The sequence below is a fragment of the Heptranchias perlo genome, chromosome 3 (genome assembly GCF_035084215.1).
Source record: "Heptranchias perlo isolate sHepPer1 chromosome 3, sHepPer1.hap1, whole genome shotgun sequence".
Taxonomy (NCBI): Eukaryota; Metazoa; Chordata; class Chondrichthyes; order Hexanchiformes; family Hexanchidae; genus Heptranchias; species Heptranchias perlo.
The window spans coordinates 41,804,619-41,821,397 of record NC_090327.1 but is presented as its reverse complement, the minus strand read 5'-3'; the positions used below and the strand labels follow the sequence as shown (position 1 = coordinate 41,821,397).

The 16,779-nt window shown below is 44.2% G+C and overlaps 1 protein-coding gene across 1 annotated transcript in view; it reads left to right on the top strand.

Annotated features, from left to right (window-relative positions):
- The window catches only part of si:dkey-22o22.2 (neural-cadherin), a 222,235-nt gene that overhangs the window by 155,934 nt on the left and 49,522 nt on the right, over positions 1-16,779 (top strand). The window contains exons 13-16 of the mRNA XM_067977013.1: positions 4,510-4,759; positions 4,964-5,091; positions 15,894-16,080; positions 16,557-16,700. Coding sequence (XP_067833114.1) covers positions 4,510-4,759; positions 4,964-5,091; positions 15,894-16,080; positions 16,557-16,700 — 709 coding nt within the window. The remainder of the gene's footprint in view (positions 1-4,509; positions 4,760-4,963; positions 5,092-15,893; positions 16,081-16,556; positions 16,701-16,779) is intronic.

The window sequence follows — 16,779 nt, the reverse complement described above, 5'->3', positions numbered from 1 at the left end:
TTTCTCTTTTTTTTGTTGTTCAGTTTAAGTCACAATGAGGATTATATTGGATAACCTCCGAAACCGGGCGCTGGGATCGCGGTGCACGATTAACCCACGCTTGGTCGTTGAGATGCAGGCAGCACATAACATTGGTGCTGCCTAGTGATTTACCTGTTTGCTGAGGGCAGCCAGAGCTACCTGCGCTGTTGCGTGGCTGCTCACCAGCAGGGGGCCCAGATATCGCAAGTGGCTAGCACTACTTAAAGGCAGCCTGCACCTCTTAAAGGGGAGGTGCAGTGTGGCTGCAGGAAGTGGTGGAAGTCAATTGGGAAGTGAATCTGTGCTGCAATATAGTGCAGCATAGTGATGATGGGACCTCTGAAGTTTTTAATGAGCAACAACTTGACTGCTCAACGTTGGCAGGACTCTGATACTTGCAAAATATAAGAAATGGCTCTGCAGGGAGTCTTTCAATCAGTACTCAACTCTTCCAATCAGATGCTTCCTCTCACCTTCACACATTGCAACCACTGTTGCAAGCTACACACCCTCAACTCACAGGTCACACACACTGGCAGCTATTCAACCAGGACAGCCACATCACCCAAACATCTTGCAGGGCACTCACCGACACATGTCCTGCTTTCTTGCAGGAGAAGATGGTGCATAACAAGAGGCAGCAAGTGGCAGTGGCTCCATGGAACATGAACCTGCTGTCCTCTCTCAGGAGGACAGTATTCCTGACCCACCCCTGCCGCTCCGCCAGTTCCCTTGCTGTTGCCTGTCAGCTCGCCAGCCCACTCCCTGTAGAGTATTGAAACTTTATTATAGGAACATAGGAACAGGAGTAGGCCATTTAGCCCCTCGAGCTTGTTCCACCATTCAGTGAGATCATGGTTGATCTGTGACCTAACTCCATATATCCACCTTAATACCTTTGGTTAACGAAAATCTATCAATCTCAGATTTAAAATTAACAATTGAGCTAGCATCAACTGCCATTTGCAGAAGAGCATTCCAAACTTTTACCACCCTTTGCGCGTCGAAGTGTTTCCTAACTTCACTCCTGGCTCTAATTTTTAGGCTATGTCCCCTTGTCCTAGTATTCAAGAATAGGACATTTCCAAAAACAGGTACAGCAGCCAGAAGCAATAATCCAGCAACTAACCTGTAATCCTGCATGGTCCCTTTAAATAGCACTGGTGGGGGGGATGGGGGTTTCCATGCTGTTTGTGGCCTGTTCAGCTTTGCGAGGTTAAGATAGAGTGTTGGCTGGAGCATTGAGTTCAAAAATCGCAACTGTCCTTTTAAATCAGCGTTGCACACTGATCTACTGCATGTTCTCCCTACTTTACATGGTGCTGGCATTTGTTATCTGCACGTGCGCAAACGCCATTACCAATGTGGTGTCTGGCGCACATCACGCCAGAAGTGTGTGAGCGCATTCCGGATGCCATTTTGGGTCCTTAGGAGTCCGCATAGCGCCTACACAATGGGCGCCACGCGGCCCAATTTAGAGCCTTTTCTCTTTGTATAGTATTTTCTTTTGCCCAGAAATGAATTTCCAGAATTACAACTGGAAATCTATGGGTATGTTTCTGATTTGACTTTTGCCTATTCTGTGATTTACAAAAGCTGGTTTTCTATGTAGGTTTGTCTGCATTGAAGCAATTTGGTTGCAAATTGTTACCAGTCTTTAAACAAATTTTTGAAAGTGCTGCATCAGCTGCAGTCCTGTTTCACAGTTGCCACTCACTCTGCAATATCTCTTGCAAGTGACCATTCTTCATCTGTGAGCCAAGGCACTGATTGTCAGCAGGCTATTTGACCATGAAGGAACATCATAGCCAATCCCAATCTTATCCTCATCCAACCCCCACACAAGTGCACTTTCTAGCAGGAGACACTTGATAGCAACCAGGAGTGAAGACCTTGGCTGAATATTCTTCCAACTGAGCTACTTGGGGAGCTTGATTAACATTTTATTGAGTTTTGAAATAATATGCATTAAGAATAATAAATTCCTGCAATCAAATAATGTAGCACAGTGGGGAAATAAGACAATAAAAATGTTAGCATACAAATTCTAACAGCACCCTGCAGCTATAAAAAGCAGATGAGTATTTCAATCATTAAACTACATGAATATAAAATCTATCACATTCCCTGAAAAAAAAGACAAGAGGAGCAGAGAAAAGAGAAATAACTGCAAGTTCATGCCCTGATTTAAGTACCAGAACATAAGCTTTGTGAAATTCCTAGTGGGAATGCTGATTGGAAAACCATTTGCATCAATGTATTTTCTACTTTTTTCTGTCCCGCTTTTCATTGGGGGTAATTTTGACTTTGTACGATAGTGTAAAACGGATGATAGCGAATCGGTAACCCGTTTTTCATCTCTCCTGATTTTTATTTTCATTGAAGTCAATGGAAGTTTATTTCTGTTTTACACTATCGCACAAAGTCAAAATTACCCCCCTTATCTGTTCTGACTTTTCATCTGTTTGCCCAAATACTGTGGTGGAATTTAGCTGTGTGCACAATGAATTCTGATGGGATTGTGGGAGTTTACTTCCATTTATTGAATAATTTCAAGCATTGGGAATTTCTACCCTTGTTAAGAAATTCTTTGTTTCTTTTCAAATAATGTGGTTATAGAATTTACCTCACAAGTAATGTTTCTGAGTAGCAGGGCCTACTCAAACACTTTTTGTCCCTGTACTTTCAAAACCTTTGGCCATGAAATTACTTTGTATAAATATTATTATATGAACACTAAAAAACGCATTTGAAATTCCTTTGTCCACTATTTTAATTGAGGTGTTAACCTGGTTATTTTAAGACCGACATTTGAATTTTTTTCTTTCCACCCTCACATTAGGTTATTATTTCTCCCACTTTGCACTTACCCATCATGGACCACAAATTATTTTGTGGCTGTGAAGGTGAGCAGGCAACTTGCTTGCAATCCACTTTTAAGTTAGCTGGGGATGACTCAACTTTGGATTTTTCTCCTCCGTTTTTTTGTGAGGTCTGCGCATCCCTAATATCCCAGCACTTTGAGAAATCAGAAATCCTTGTGGAATTATGGGGGATGTGGATACCTCTGCTCTGAGGCCCAGAACACTGAAGCGCAAAGCATCTGTATATTTAAATAGGTAGTGGAAAAATCTTCCTCCTTTTCCTCCTCCTCCTCCTCCATATTTACAGGTAATCAGATTATGGAATAGTTTACAAGCATTCAGAAGGTATGATGTTATTTCTTTTTATAATTGCACCCCTGGAGGATTCACCTGTACGAAGTGTATCTTACTAAATAGCGATTTGAACAGCATTTTAAAATTAAAGTTGCTGTATTGCCTTAATGATCTACTAATTATGTGATTGGAGCACAGGCTCATTAATCTGCATAGAAATTAGTTTTTAAAGATCTAAAATATTCCTTGTTAAAACTAATGAGGTACTTAGGGTGCTTCATGAATCTAATTAGACAGTATCATGGCTGCATTATAAATGAATCATTCATGGCATATGTAAAGGTCAGAGTGCAGCATGGAACTCCCAAATGTGATGAGGAACGCAAGGAAACAATGAACAGCTTTTTAGATTATTTATTAACTCAAGGTGAAATTAGACTGTAGTTGTTAATATGCTGAAAGCCTTCCCATATTTTTCATGTTTTTGCAATTACTGTCATTTTTCATTGTGAACATAATTAAAACATTCACAGCTGGGGTCTATGGATGTCATCAAAGGTCTGCAAGCCTAATTTTCAAAAAAATATGGAACTTCTAAATTGTAGGTTTTCCCCCTCCAATTTTCTCCACTCCTCCCCTGAAGGCACTAACTCACGCTGTGATAGAGTCTCAAAGGTGCAGGTCGCACTACGCTACCTTGGCCAACTTGGTTGTTTTCCATTTGTGAGTCTAGATAGTGAGTGTTAGTTGGCTATTCTACAGCAAGGGCACCTCAACCAAGCCTGCTGTTGTCCTCACCTGACGCCTCCAGAACATACCTGTTTTCCAGCAGGGGTCCCTAAGTAGCGATGAGGAGCAACAACCCTAGATAACTAGGGGAACTCAGGGCAATCATAGGATCCTCACCTCTGCTCCAGCTGAATCAGCTAACTCAGCACAGAAGAGGGATTGAGTTTGTGATCTTCATGAACTGCATGTGCCAGTGACAAACTAGGCAGAGACCAGGCTTTTGCCCAGAGGGAAGGGATATCAGAGGATGAGTGCATTTCGTAGCAGTTGGTTACAGAGTGCCATAGAAAGGGACTAGGAGTAAGTCATCTGTCTGCCAGCTCAACACAGAAAGTATGTTTGGCGCCAGGGGAACCTGTAGGGAGGATGGGGAAAAAATATAAATAACTTACAAACCCCACCACCAAACATATTAGGTGTAGCACTGTTGACGTTGATGTTGCATGTATTTTACTTTATTCAGAGTAAGGTATGTAATTGTCTTCAATTGAAGACCGTTATGACTAGTAATTATAGTGGGTTTTACTTTTTGTGATTTTAGACCATCAAGGCAACATCTCCTCTGGGGGATCCAAGAGTTACGTACAACTTGGAAGACGGTCAGGTTCCAGAAACAAACATGCCAGTCCGATTCTACCTGAAACCCAATCGTGCAGATGGATCTGCCTCAATTTTAGTGGCAGAACCACTGGATTTTGAGGGAACAAAATTTTTCACACTGAGAGTAAGGGCTCAGAATGTGGCTGCAGTTCCATTAGCCTCCTTCACCACCATCTATGTCAATGTGACAGGTATGTTTGAGATATCTCAAATTTTGATGCTGTTTCCCAGTGCATCTGCCCATGTTCTTGGCCTCTAAGAAGTTTTTGTTTTTAAAAAAAACACAACAAACAATGTTAATGATGACATTGGCCCTTTAACTGTGCGAGGTTCCTTCTTTTGTTGTGGTATAATTTGTGGTACCCTTTGATCTTTTTGGTTGTTCAATTTTTCAGATGTGAACGACAATGTTCCTTTCTTTACCTCTTCCACATATGAGGCCACAGTCCCTGAAGGTGCTGCTGTCGGCATGTCAGTGGTGCAGGTATCAGCAACTGATCTGGATTCAGGAAGGCATGGAAAGGTCAGAAATTGCATTGTGCATGCTGCAGTTCCAACAAGTATTTCCATTTATATTGGACTCATTTATATAATTTTTTGAATAATTAATTTCCTCACATGATTCATGTTCATGGTCGTGGGTGGGTATGGGACAGCCCGGGTCACAGAGGAAACACTACGATTGGAAATACATTTTTTGCTAAATGATTCAAATATCATTAGATTCTTTGTGTTGGATGTCGTAGAATCATAGAAAGGTTACAGCACGGAAGGAGGCCATTTGGCCCGTCGAGTCCGTGACGACTCTAAGCAAGAGCAATCCAGGTAGTCCCACTCCCCCGCCCTATCCCCATAGCCCTGCAAACTTTTTCCTTTCAAGTACTTATCCAGTTCCCTTTTGAAGGTCATGATTGAATCTGCCTCCACCACCCCCTCAGGCAGTGCATTTCAGATCCTAACCACTCGCTGTATAAAAAAGTTTTTCCTCGTGTCACCTTTGGTTCTTTTGCCAATCACCTTAAATCTATGTCCTCTGTTCTTGATCCTTCGGCCAATAGGAACAGTTTCTCTCTATTTACTCTGTCTAGACCCTTCATGATTTTGAATACCTCTATCAAATCTCCTCGCAACCGTCTCTGTTCCAAGGAGAACGACCCCAGCTTCTCCAGTTTATCCACGTAACTTTTTTTTTTATTCGTTCATGGGATGTGGGCGTCGCTGGCAAGGCCAGCATTTATTGCCCATCTCTAATTGCCCTTGAGAAGGTGGTGGTGAGCCGCCTTCTTGAACCACTGCAGTCCGTGTGGTGACAGTTCTCCCACAGTGCTGTTAGGAAGGGAGTTCCAGGATTTTGACCCAGCGACGATGAAGGAACAGCGATATATTTCCAAGTCGGGATGGTGTGTGACTTGGAGGGGAACATGCAGGTGGTGTTGTTCCCATGTGCCTGCTGCTCTTGTCCTTCTAGGTGGTAGAGGTCGCAGGTTTGGGAGGTGCTGTCGAAGAAGCCTTGGCGAGTTGCTGCAGTGCATCCTGTGGATGGTACACACTGCAGCCACGGTGCGCCGGTGGTGAAGGGAATGAATGTTTAGGGTGGTGGATGGGGTGCCAATCAAGTGGGCTGCTTTGTCCTGGATGGTGTCGAGCTTCTTGAGTGTTGTTGGAGCTGCACTCATCCAAGCAAGTGGAGAGTATTCCATCACACTCCTGACTTGTGCCTTGTAAATGGTGGAAAGGCTTTGGGGTGTCAGGAGGTGAGTCACTCACTGCAGAATACCCAGCCTCTGACCTGCTCTTGTAGCCACAGCATTTATATGGCTGGTCCAGTTAAGTTTCTGGTCGATGGTGACCCCCAGGATGTTGATGGTGGGGGATTCGGCGATGGTAATGCTGTTGAGTCTTAAGGGGAGGTGGTTAGACTCTCTCTTGTTGGAGATGGTCATTGCCTGACACTTGTCTGGCGCGAATGTTACTTGCCACTTATGACCCCAAGCCTGGACGTTGTCCAGGTCTTGCTGCATGCGGGCTCGGACTGCTTCATTATTTGAGGGGTTGCGAATGGAACTGAACACTGTGCAATCATCAGCGAACATCCCCATTTCTGACCTTATGATAGAGGGAAGGTCATTGATGAAGCAGCTGAAGATGGTTGGGCCTGACAATGTGGAAAATTGCCCAGTTATGTCCTGTCCACAAAAAGCAGAACGAATCCAATCCGGCCAATTACCACCCCATCATTCTACTCTCAATCATCAGTGCCCTCAGGAACTCCTGCAGCAATGCCCTGGGGCTGAGATGATTGGCCTCCAACAACCACTACCATCTTCCTTTGTGCTAGGTATGACTCCAGCCACTGGAGAGTTTTCCTCCTGATTCCCATTGACTTCAATTTTACTAGGGCTCCTTGATGCCACACTTGGTCAAATGCTGCCTTGATGTCAAGGGCAGTCACTCTCACCTCACCTCTGGAATTCAGCTCTTTTGTCCATGTTTGAACCAAGGCTGTAATGAGGTCTGGAGCTGAGTGGTCCTGGCGGAACCCAAACTGAGCATCGGTGAGCAGGTTATTGGTGAGTAAGTGCAGCTTGATAGCACTGTCGACGACACCTTCCATCACTTTGCTGATGATTGAGAGTAGAATGATGGGGCGGTAATTGGCCGGATTGGATTCGTTCTGCTTTTTGTGGACAGGACATACCTGGGCAATTTTCCACATTGTCAGGTAAATGCCAGTGTTGTAGCTGTACTGGAACAGCTTGGCTAGAGGCGCGGCTAGTTCTGGAGCACAAGTCTTCAGCACTACAGCCGGGATATTGTCGGGGCCCATAGCCTTTGTTGTATCCAGTGCACTCACCCGTTTCTTGATATCACGTGGAGTGAATCGAATTGGCTGAAGACTGGCTTCTGTGATGGTGGGGATATCGGGAGGAGGCCGAGATGGATCATCCACTCGGCACATCTGGTTGAAGATGGTCCCTCATCCCTGGAATCATTCTAGTAAATCTCTTCTGCACCCTCTCTAAGGCCTTCACATCTTTCCTAAAGTGCGGTGCCCAGAACTGGACACAATACTCCAGTTGTGGCTGAACCAGTGTTTTATAAAGGTTCATCATGACTGCCATACTTTTGTACTCTATGCCTTTATTTATAAAGCCCAGGATCCCCTATGCTTTTTTAACCGCTTTCTCACCTGCCCTGCCACCTTCAATGATGTGTGCACATATACCTCCAGATCCCTCTGTTTCTGTACCACTTTTAGAGTTGTGCCCTTTAGTTTATATTGCCTCTCCTTGTTCTTCCTACCGAAATGTACCACTTCGCATTTTTCTGCGTTAAATTTCATCTGCCACGTGTCCACCCTTGCCACCAGCCTGTCTCTATCCTCTTGAAGTCTATCACTATCCTCCTCACTGTTTACTACCCTTCCAAGTTTTGTGTCATCTGCAAATTTTGAAATTGTGCTCCGTACACCCAAATCCAAGTCATTAATATATATCAAGAAAAGCAGTGGTCCCAGCACGACCTCTGGGAAACACCACTGTATACCTCCCACCAGTCTGATAAACAACCGTTCACCACTTCTCTCTGTTTCCTGTCACTTAGCCAGTTGCTACTGCCCCCTTTATTCCATGGGCCGCAATCTTGATGATAAGCCTACCGTGCCTACCGTGCGGCACTTTATCAAACACCTTTTGGAAGTCCACATACACAACATCAACTGCATTGCCCTCATCTACCCTCGCTGTTACCTCATCAAAAAACTCTATCAGATTAGTTAAGCACGATTTTCCAGTCCACAGCCTGATATGTTTTTATATGCCTAACAGATGCTTTAAAAAAGGATAAATTGCAACTGAAAAAAGTGAGGGATTCACTCGAGTGACTTTTATTTTTGGTCCATTAGTTGTGTGACATGCACAGAACAATGATCACATTGCTTAAGGCTGTTTTAATGTTGCACTTCATGGGGTGCTAGCATACAATTCCCAACATGTGGATGTCGCATAGTCAGCGAATGGCAACCTCAGAGTAAACTTACCAGATTCGCTAAGGCCAGCTAAGGGGAAGACCCAGTACAAAATGTGTCTTCCCTCTAGTGAGTCTCAGCAAATCTGCCAAGTTTACTTTGGGGTTGCTGCTGGCTGCACAAGAACTGGCCCCTGGCATCCCAATACAATGTACAACTAACAAACAGCCCTCAGTAAAGGTCTGTGACCAAGGACACTGCTTCATGGCATCTGAATAAGTTAAATTCTGTTGTATTACATTGGATTTCAGTATTTCAATGGGTGTTTTGGGATCACATTTCCAATTCAGTTTGTTTTTCTGTGAAATCTGAAACCCAATGGTCTCATGTATGACATACAAAAATAAATAGTTGCAATGGGAGTGCAGTGGGACTTGAACTTGTCATGATTGAAGCTGCACTATATCCAATATTCCATCAGTTGTACTATGGGAAGTTCCCCACAGGAAGCTTTTCTGGTACATTTCCTACCACTAGATGGAACTTCAGAAGCAGCAGATCCCCATATCTATTCTGACAGCATCACCTGCACGCTGAGGGAAATTTGCAGAGAGAATGGGCGCTAAATTGGGCTGTGTAGTACCCGTTGTATCGGCATTACGCGGCCTCTCCGACATCCAAGATGGTGTCTTGGATGCGCACACACATTTCCTGCGTGTCGTGCACCAGACATCATCTTGGTATAGGACTTAGCACAGGCGCAGATAACGCCTGTAAAGTAGGGAGAAAATGGCTTCGATCAGTGTGCAAAGCTGATTTAAAGTGATACACAGCATTTTGGGATTTAACACTCAATTCAACGCACAGTCTTAACCCCGACCATCTGAATGTGTCTTAGAGTGCCTGGAGGACCCCCCGCCGGCGCTATTTAAAGGGACCATGCAGGATTTACAGGTTAGTGGCTGGATTATTGCTTCTGGCTGCCGAGACATTTCTAACTGTTTTTGGAGCACTCCTATACTTGAATACTAGGACGCGGGGACATAGTCTAACATTTAGAGCCAGGACGGTGCAGGAGTGAAGTTAGGAAATGCTTCTGCACGCAAAGGGTGGGAGATGTTTGGAATGCTCTTCTGCAGATGGCAGTTGATGCTAGCTCACTTGTGAAAGTTAAATCTGGGATTGATAGACTTCTATGAACCAAGGGTATTAAGGAATATGGGGCTAAGATGGGTATATGGAGTTAGGTCACAGGTCCACCATGATCTCAATGAACAGCGCAACAGGCTCGAGGGGCTGAATGCCACTGCCACTTGCTGCCTCTTGATATGCGCCACCTTCTCCTGCAAGAAAGCGGGTCGTGTGTCTGGGTGATATGCCTGTCATGGTTGAATAGCTGCCAGTGTGTGTGGCCTTTGAGTTGTGGGTGGGCGGCTTGAAACAGTGGTAATGTGTGAGGGTGAGAGGAAGCATCTGATTGGAAGAGTTGAGTACTGATGGAAAGAGTTTATTGGTATGTGGGGGATGGGGGGTGTAGTGCCTGGTGCAGTTTGTAGAGACGCCACTTGACAGTTGACCTCACTCACCTTGCCCACTCATGTCAAAGCATTGAACTTCTTCCTGCACTGCATCCATGTTCATGATGCTGTGTGCCTGGCATTGACTTCGTCCCCCACCGCCTCCCACTGCCTTTTGGATATATGTCTGGAGGGCCTCTTGCCCCCCCCACCCACCCCCCCACACCCCACGCAGTTATAGGATGTCCCTCCTGTTGTCCACCTCTTGCATCAGCAGAAACCTTGGTGCATGCACTCTCGCAGGTCTGGTACCAACTCAGATCGGCAGATTGGAGGATGTGGGATTTAGTAGTGCGCAACCTTTATTCAATGTTTTAACATAACTCATCAGTGTGTAAACATAGGGATGGGACCTGCAACTCTGTTTTATGTGTGCGATGTCTGATCTCTGTTCAGACTCCATGCAGACAGTAGACTGTTATTTTCAGCAAATAACAGATACCAGCTACCTTTAAGAGATTTCTAAGAAACATCAGGGGAGAAATTGGATAAGGGTACGTTCTGGGCGATGTTAGCATCCTATACCCGATGGACCCTGGGCAGGCAAGATGCAAGTTTGGACCCAAGGGAGCACTTACCTGCCATTGGTGTTCCTTTCCAGGCCTTGCACGTGGAATCAATGCAATATGCACTTTCCACCACCAGAGGGAGCTCCAGCTCTTAAAGGGAGGATGTTTCTTAGAACTCTCTTAAAGGTAGCTTGTACCTGTTATTTGCTGAAAATAACAGTCTACTGTCTGCAATGGAGTCTGAATAGAGATCAGGCATCACACATGTAAAACACAGATACAGATCCCATCCCTATATTTACACACTGATGAGTTATGATAAAATTTTGAATAAAGGTTGCGCACTACTAAATCCCACATCCTCCAGTCTGCACGCCAGACCTCACCAATCTGCCGATCTGAGTTGGTACCAGGCCTGCGAGAGTGCATACACCAAGGTTCTCTGCTGATGCACTGGAGACCTTGGGTGCAAGAGTTGGACAGAAGGAGGGACATCCTATATCTGCGGGGGGGGGGGGGGGTGGGTGGGCAAGAGGCCCTCCAGACATATACTTAAAAGACAGTGGGAGGCAGCGGGGAACAAAGTCAATGCCAGGTGCACAGCATCATGAACATGGATGCAGTACAGGAAGAAGTTCAGTGCTTTGACATGAGTGGGCAAGGTGAGTGAGGTCAACTGTCAAGTGGCGTCTCCTACCAACTGCACCAGGCACTACACCCCCCATCCCCCACATACCAATAAACTCTTTCCATCAGTACACAACTCTTCCAATCAGATGCTTCCTCTCACCCTCACATATTACCACTGTTTCAAGCCGCCCACCCACATCTCACAGGCCACATACACTGGCGGCTATTCAACCATGACAGGCACATCACCCAGACACATGTCTCGCTTTCTTGCAGGAGAAGGTGGCGCATATCAAGAGGCAGCAAGTGGCAGTGGCATTTAGCCGCTCGAGCCTGTTCCACCATTCAATGAGATCATGGTGGACCTGTGACCTAACTCCATATACCCGTCTTAGCCCCATATCCCTTAATTCTCTTGGATCAATCTCAGATTTAACTTTCACAAGTAAGGTAGCATCAACTGCCGTCTGCAGAAGAGCATTCCAAACATCTCCAAACATTACGTGTGGATGCATTTCCTAACTTCACTCCTGCACGTCCTGGCTCTAAATGTTAGGCTATGTCCCCATGTCCTAGTATTCAAGTCTAGGAGACCTCCAAAAACAGTTAGAAATGTCTCAGCAGCCAGAAGCAATAATCCAGCCACTAACCTGTAAATCCTGCATGGTCCCTTTAAATAGCGCCGGAGGGGGTTCCTCCAGGCACTCTAAGACACATTCAGATGGTCGGGGTTAAGACTGTGCGTTGAGTTGAGTGTTAAGTCCCAAAATGCAGTGTATCACTTTAAATCAGCGTTGTACATAGATCGAAGCCATTTTCTCCCTACTTTACATGATTCCAGCGTTCGTTACCTGCACCTGCGCAAACTCCTATACCAAGATGGCGTCTAGCGCATATCATGCTGGAAACGTGCTTTCGCATCCAAGACGCCATCTTGGATGTCGGCGAGGCCGTGTAGCACCGAAACAACGGGCGCTGCCCAATTTAACGCCCATCCTCCCTTTAAGAGTTTGAGCTCCCTCTGGTGGTGAAAAGTGCAAATTGCATTGATTCCACATGCGAGGCCTGGAATGGAACGCTGATTGCAGGTATGTCCTCTGGTGGGCTGAAACTTGTGTCCTACCTGCGCAGGGGCCATTGGGCATGGGGTAATAGCACATCATGCTACCTACGCCCAAAAATGGCCCCTATCCAATTTTTTCCCCCAAAGAGAGCAAGAGAGGAAAGAGAGAGATGGGCAATGTATTCAACGACTGAGAAAAAGGAGCAGCAATTGAGAGACAGCACAGATGCATCCACATTCACACCTCAGGCTGTACTAAAGGCTGTTAATCAGCCTAAACCAGGACAGCCCATACCATTGCTTCTTTGTCCCAAAAGCAGCCTCCTTTTACACACAAAGGGTTGTAGAAGTTTGGAACTCTCTTCCCCAACGGCAATTGATACTAGCTCAATTGCTAAATTTAAATCTGAGATAGATAGCTTTTTGGCAATCAAAGGTATTAAGGGATATGGGCCAAAGGCAGGTATATGGAGTTAGATCACAGATCAGCCATGATCTTATCAAATGACGGAGCAGGCACGAGGGGCTGAATGGCCTACTCCTATTCCTATGTTCCTATGTTCCTTAGCTTCCAAATATTTTATAGCTATCCACAAAAATATTGTAATTGGATTTTTGGCATCTTTTCCTGGTTCATGACTGTCTTGTTATGTAGCATTGACATATAGGTGAGTGGAATAATGAACAGCTACTTTCAAAGGTTAATGTGGGTAAGCGTCACCGATTTCCAGACGTCAATGTCTTCAGCATTTTTGAATAGTCTTTGTTTCTTACAAACTTAACATTTGTTTCATATTCTATTGTGCAAAATTATACCTCTTAAATTTTTAATGTTTCTATTCCAGCCATTTCATGATGCTGAAAACGAACATAACAAAGTAGGCCTTACCTGACAGCGAAAGCAGAAATTACAATGTGCAATACACTAATTCAACCCCTACTTGGGTTACGGTGTTGTGTTGTAGACAGTTTTCAGATAGCTGCTGCAAAGATTGCAAATATTATTAAACAATTATCTTAACTACATCCCAAAGGTGCAAAGGAACCTCGAAGGGTGTATTCACCGGACTGTAAAACCTCTAGCTGAATGTTCTTTGTATTATTGGGTTTGTCACTGTATGAAAGAGGATTGTAAAAATGGACATCCAAACTGATCTGTGCATCCCTGCAGTAAAACCTAATTGAACCAAAACCTTGTTTTACAACTCTCAATGTGTAGTCAGCACCCTGACTTACAGATCCTAAAGCAGCATTCCAGTGAAGTCTTGCAGAAATTGTTCTTGTGAGCAATTCATGAGTATTTGCCAGCTGCTTAAAGGGAATAAAATAAATTTAAACTCAGGCGTATAGATGTTGATTTTGTATTACAGAAATATTTGACTTGCATACCAGGATGATTGCAGCCATTAGTTCCATGTTACTTGATGTAAATTTATGGAATTCACACAGAAATGAGAAACAGCCAGTTGACAAAGTGGTGAGGTGGATTACAACACTGCGCTTTCATCTCTAAAATGTGGGTTTGAATTCAGTCCAGACTGATGAGATGAAAGTTTCCTCTCATCCTGGTTGCAGAATGATGTGGATCTACTTGGCGCTGCGTTCACTGTCCAACATGAAATCAAGGAATAAACTAAAAATAAGGGGGCTGATTTTCATCTTCTAAGCGCCTCAATTGGGTCACTAGAAGTGGTAGAGGTTGGGAACTCTGGTGGAAATCAGTTCCACCAGATTGTTGCTAGTTTTGGTCCCCGCTCTATTTTCCGGTTGGCCTGTGGTGGGTAACTTCATTAGTTCACGTAAAAGGAGGCAGGAAGGGTGCCACTCCATTTTCCAGCCCACAGGCATGCTGAAAGCCGAGTTTGCAGCACACCCATGAAAAGCTAGTGGGAATGAGGCCTCAGTAGGATCTGCAGGCCCTTTAAACACCCCACATATGTTAAAGGCAATTGGATTAGTCTTTTTAAAGGTTCTTCTTGTATTTTTTCAAATGTTTATTTTCCAGCTGCCACTTAGGATTTCATGAGACTTTGTGCCAGTTGCTGTTTATTTGTTTGCCCCAAGCTTCCTTTATTAGCACCAAAGGTTTTGTCATTAGGGATCCTCCAAGCTGACCGGTTGGGAGGAATAGGAGGAGCTAGGTAGGGATGGCAGGCAGGTCAGGCTGCCTGACAGGTGATCAGTGGCCTCCCACCAGCACTAGATCCCTACATCTGTAAAGAGAGGTAACATACCTCACTTTGGCAGACATCTGTCGAAAGGCAACAACACCAGAAGTCCTCTGGAGGCATCACAATGAGATGCGAATACCTGACTAACTAACCCTTATGTTGAAACGTTCTTTAGAATCACAACATGTCATGCTTCACGTTACTGCATGAAATAAGGCATTTTAGGATGATCAAGAGCCTGCGTTGCCTATTTGGTGCACCTGCCATCAACCATATCTGCAGGCCCTGGAAAACCTACCTGGGAATGACAATATGACCCTGCCCTCGCAGTGTCTGGATCAGCAGAGGGGCAGATGCTAAACTATGTCATCTGCTACAAGGACACCGACAGCTACAATGCAGCCAAGTGCTTCCACATGTGCAGGGTCAGCTGTGGCCTGAAAATTTTCTTACAAACATGCTGTAGTGATGACCTATGGGATGGTGCTGTGGAGTGGCACAGAGGAAAACCCTCCTCACAAGCATCTGATGCAGCACTACCTCGATGTCAACAGCCAATCATTCCTAATAAGCAGAGAAGTTTTATGTGTTAATTTCAGAAATTTATGTATGATCAAAATTTAGCAAAGACAGCTATAACTACATTCATTTCAGTGCATGTTTTGAAATGGGGTTGTGGGTGGTCCAACATTGAGGATGCATAGGTCAATATCAGGCTGTACTTCGAACTATAGAAAATTACAGTACAGAAGGAGTCCATTTGGCCCATCATGTCTGTGCTGGCTCTTTGTTAGAACAATCCAAAACTAATCCCAATGCCCTGCTGTCTCCCAATAGCCTCATATAGTGCACTTGCCTGCATTATGTACTAGGTTACGGTGCCTTAAATTAATTTCATGTAATATCCTTACAGTTGACAGAGAGGACTTTCATCCCATCAGTCTGCGCTAGTTTCAAGCCTAGTAGATGTGAAAGGATAGCATGCTAACCTACAGCTCCACGAGTTCCCTGGATGCATCTCATTTCTGTGTAAATTCTGTAAATTGATATCAAATCAAGTTGGTGGATTTCAGAGAATGAGGTTATTGGAATATTGCATGGTAAAGTTCTCTGTTATAGAGCAATATAGACCATATTCTTCAGACAAATAATTGAATGCCTTAGTTGTCATACTGGGGTCTAGAGGTGATTATTACTAGCGCAGACACCATAATACAAAGTAAATTGCAAAATGTAATGAAGTACACACAATTATTTTGCTTTATTTTTCTATTTGAATGGATTTGAACTTATTTTGAAAGAACCCATATGCTGTAATATAAAGTAACTGTCACTCTAAGCCTCACGGGGTGGAAAGATTTCATTCAAAATTGAAGACTCACTTGCTTTACGTTTCTTCCAATCACAGATAAATTATGCTATAGTGAGGGACCTCAGTGGAGACTACCATTACTTCAGCATTGATTTCGAAACAGGAGTAATATTCACACAGACATCCTTTGACAGAGAGGTGAAAGGGTCCTACCTGATAGAGGTTCAGTCTCAAGACAACTCAGAGTCTGCTCGGCCTGGCATGCATGGACAGCCCAACACAGGTACAGGCCTCAGAATTATCATTTATAACAAAATGAGAAAATGAGTGGATGTGTTTGCCCACACATACATTGTTTGGAGGTTTAATTGGCTAAGATCAGTTTCAAATTATGCATGAGAAAAAAATAATATCAACAAGTAGTATTAAGAATACATTTGCTTTCTGTTCTGAGTTCTCAATCATTTCTTGTGACTCTCTTCACTCTGTGATTTGCTTCACTCCAGGCCATAGTTCTACCTGGTTGGCATTGAAAGCATTCTCCAGCACTCTCCTGGGTTGACACAGGCTTCCTATTGTGATGTGTTCTTATCACTGAATTAACCCAGGATTCAACCTTCAGCAGGGCAAAGATAATGGCCACACTTTTACATATGGCATGCACTCTTGAGTGATATTTCTATCAGCAGTAGTATGTTTCCACATTGCGGTATAGTTACTCTTTAACAGTTGATGTACAATTTTTGTTTCTGTTCACAGACACAGCATATGTGAGGATTTTTGTCAGTGATGTGAATGACAATGCACCAGTCTTCCCACAGGAAACCTATATGATAAGCGTAGATGAAGACAAGGATGTTGGGTTTGTTGTTATTACGGTTTCTGCAAATGATGGAGATGAAGGTACATCTTTATAGAACATGTAACCTGCTCCTATTCTTTCACATGCAGTTTCACAGAACAAAAGCGCTCACAATTGGTC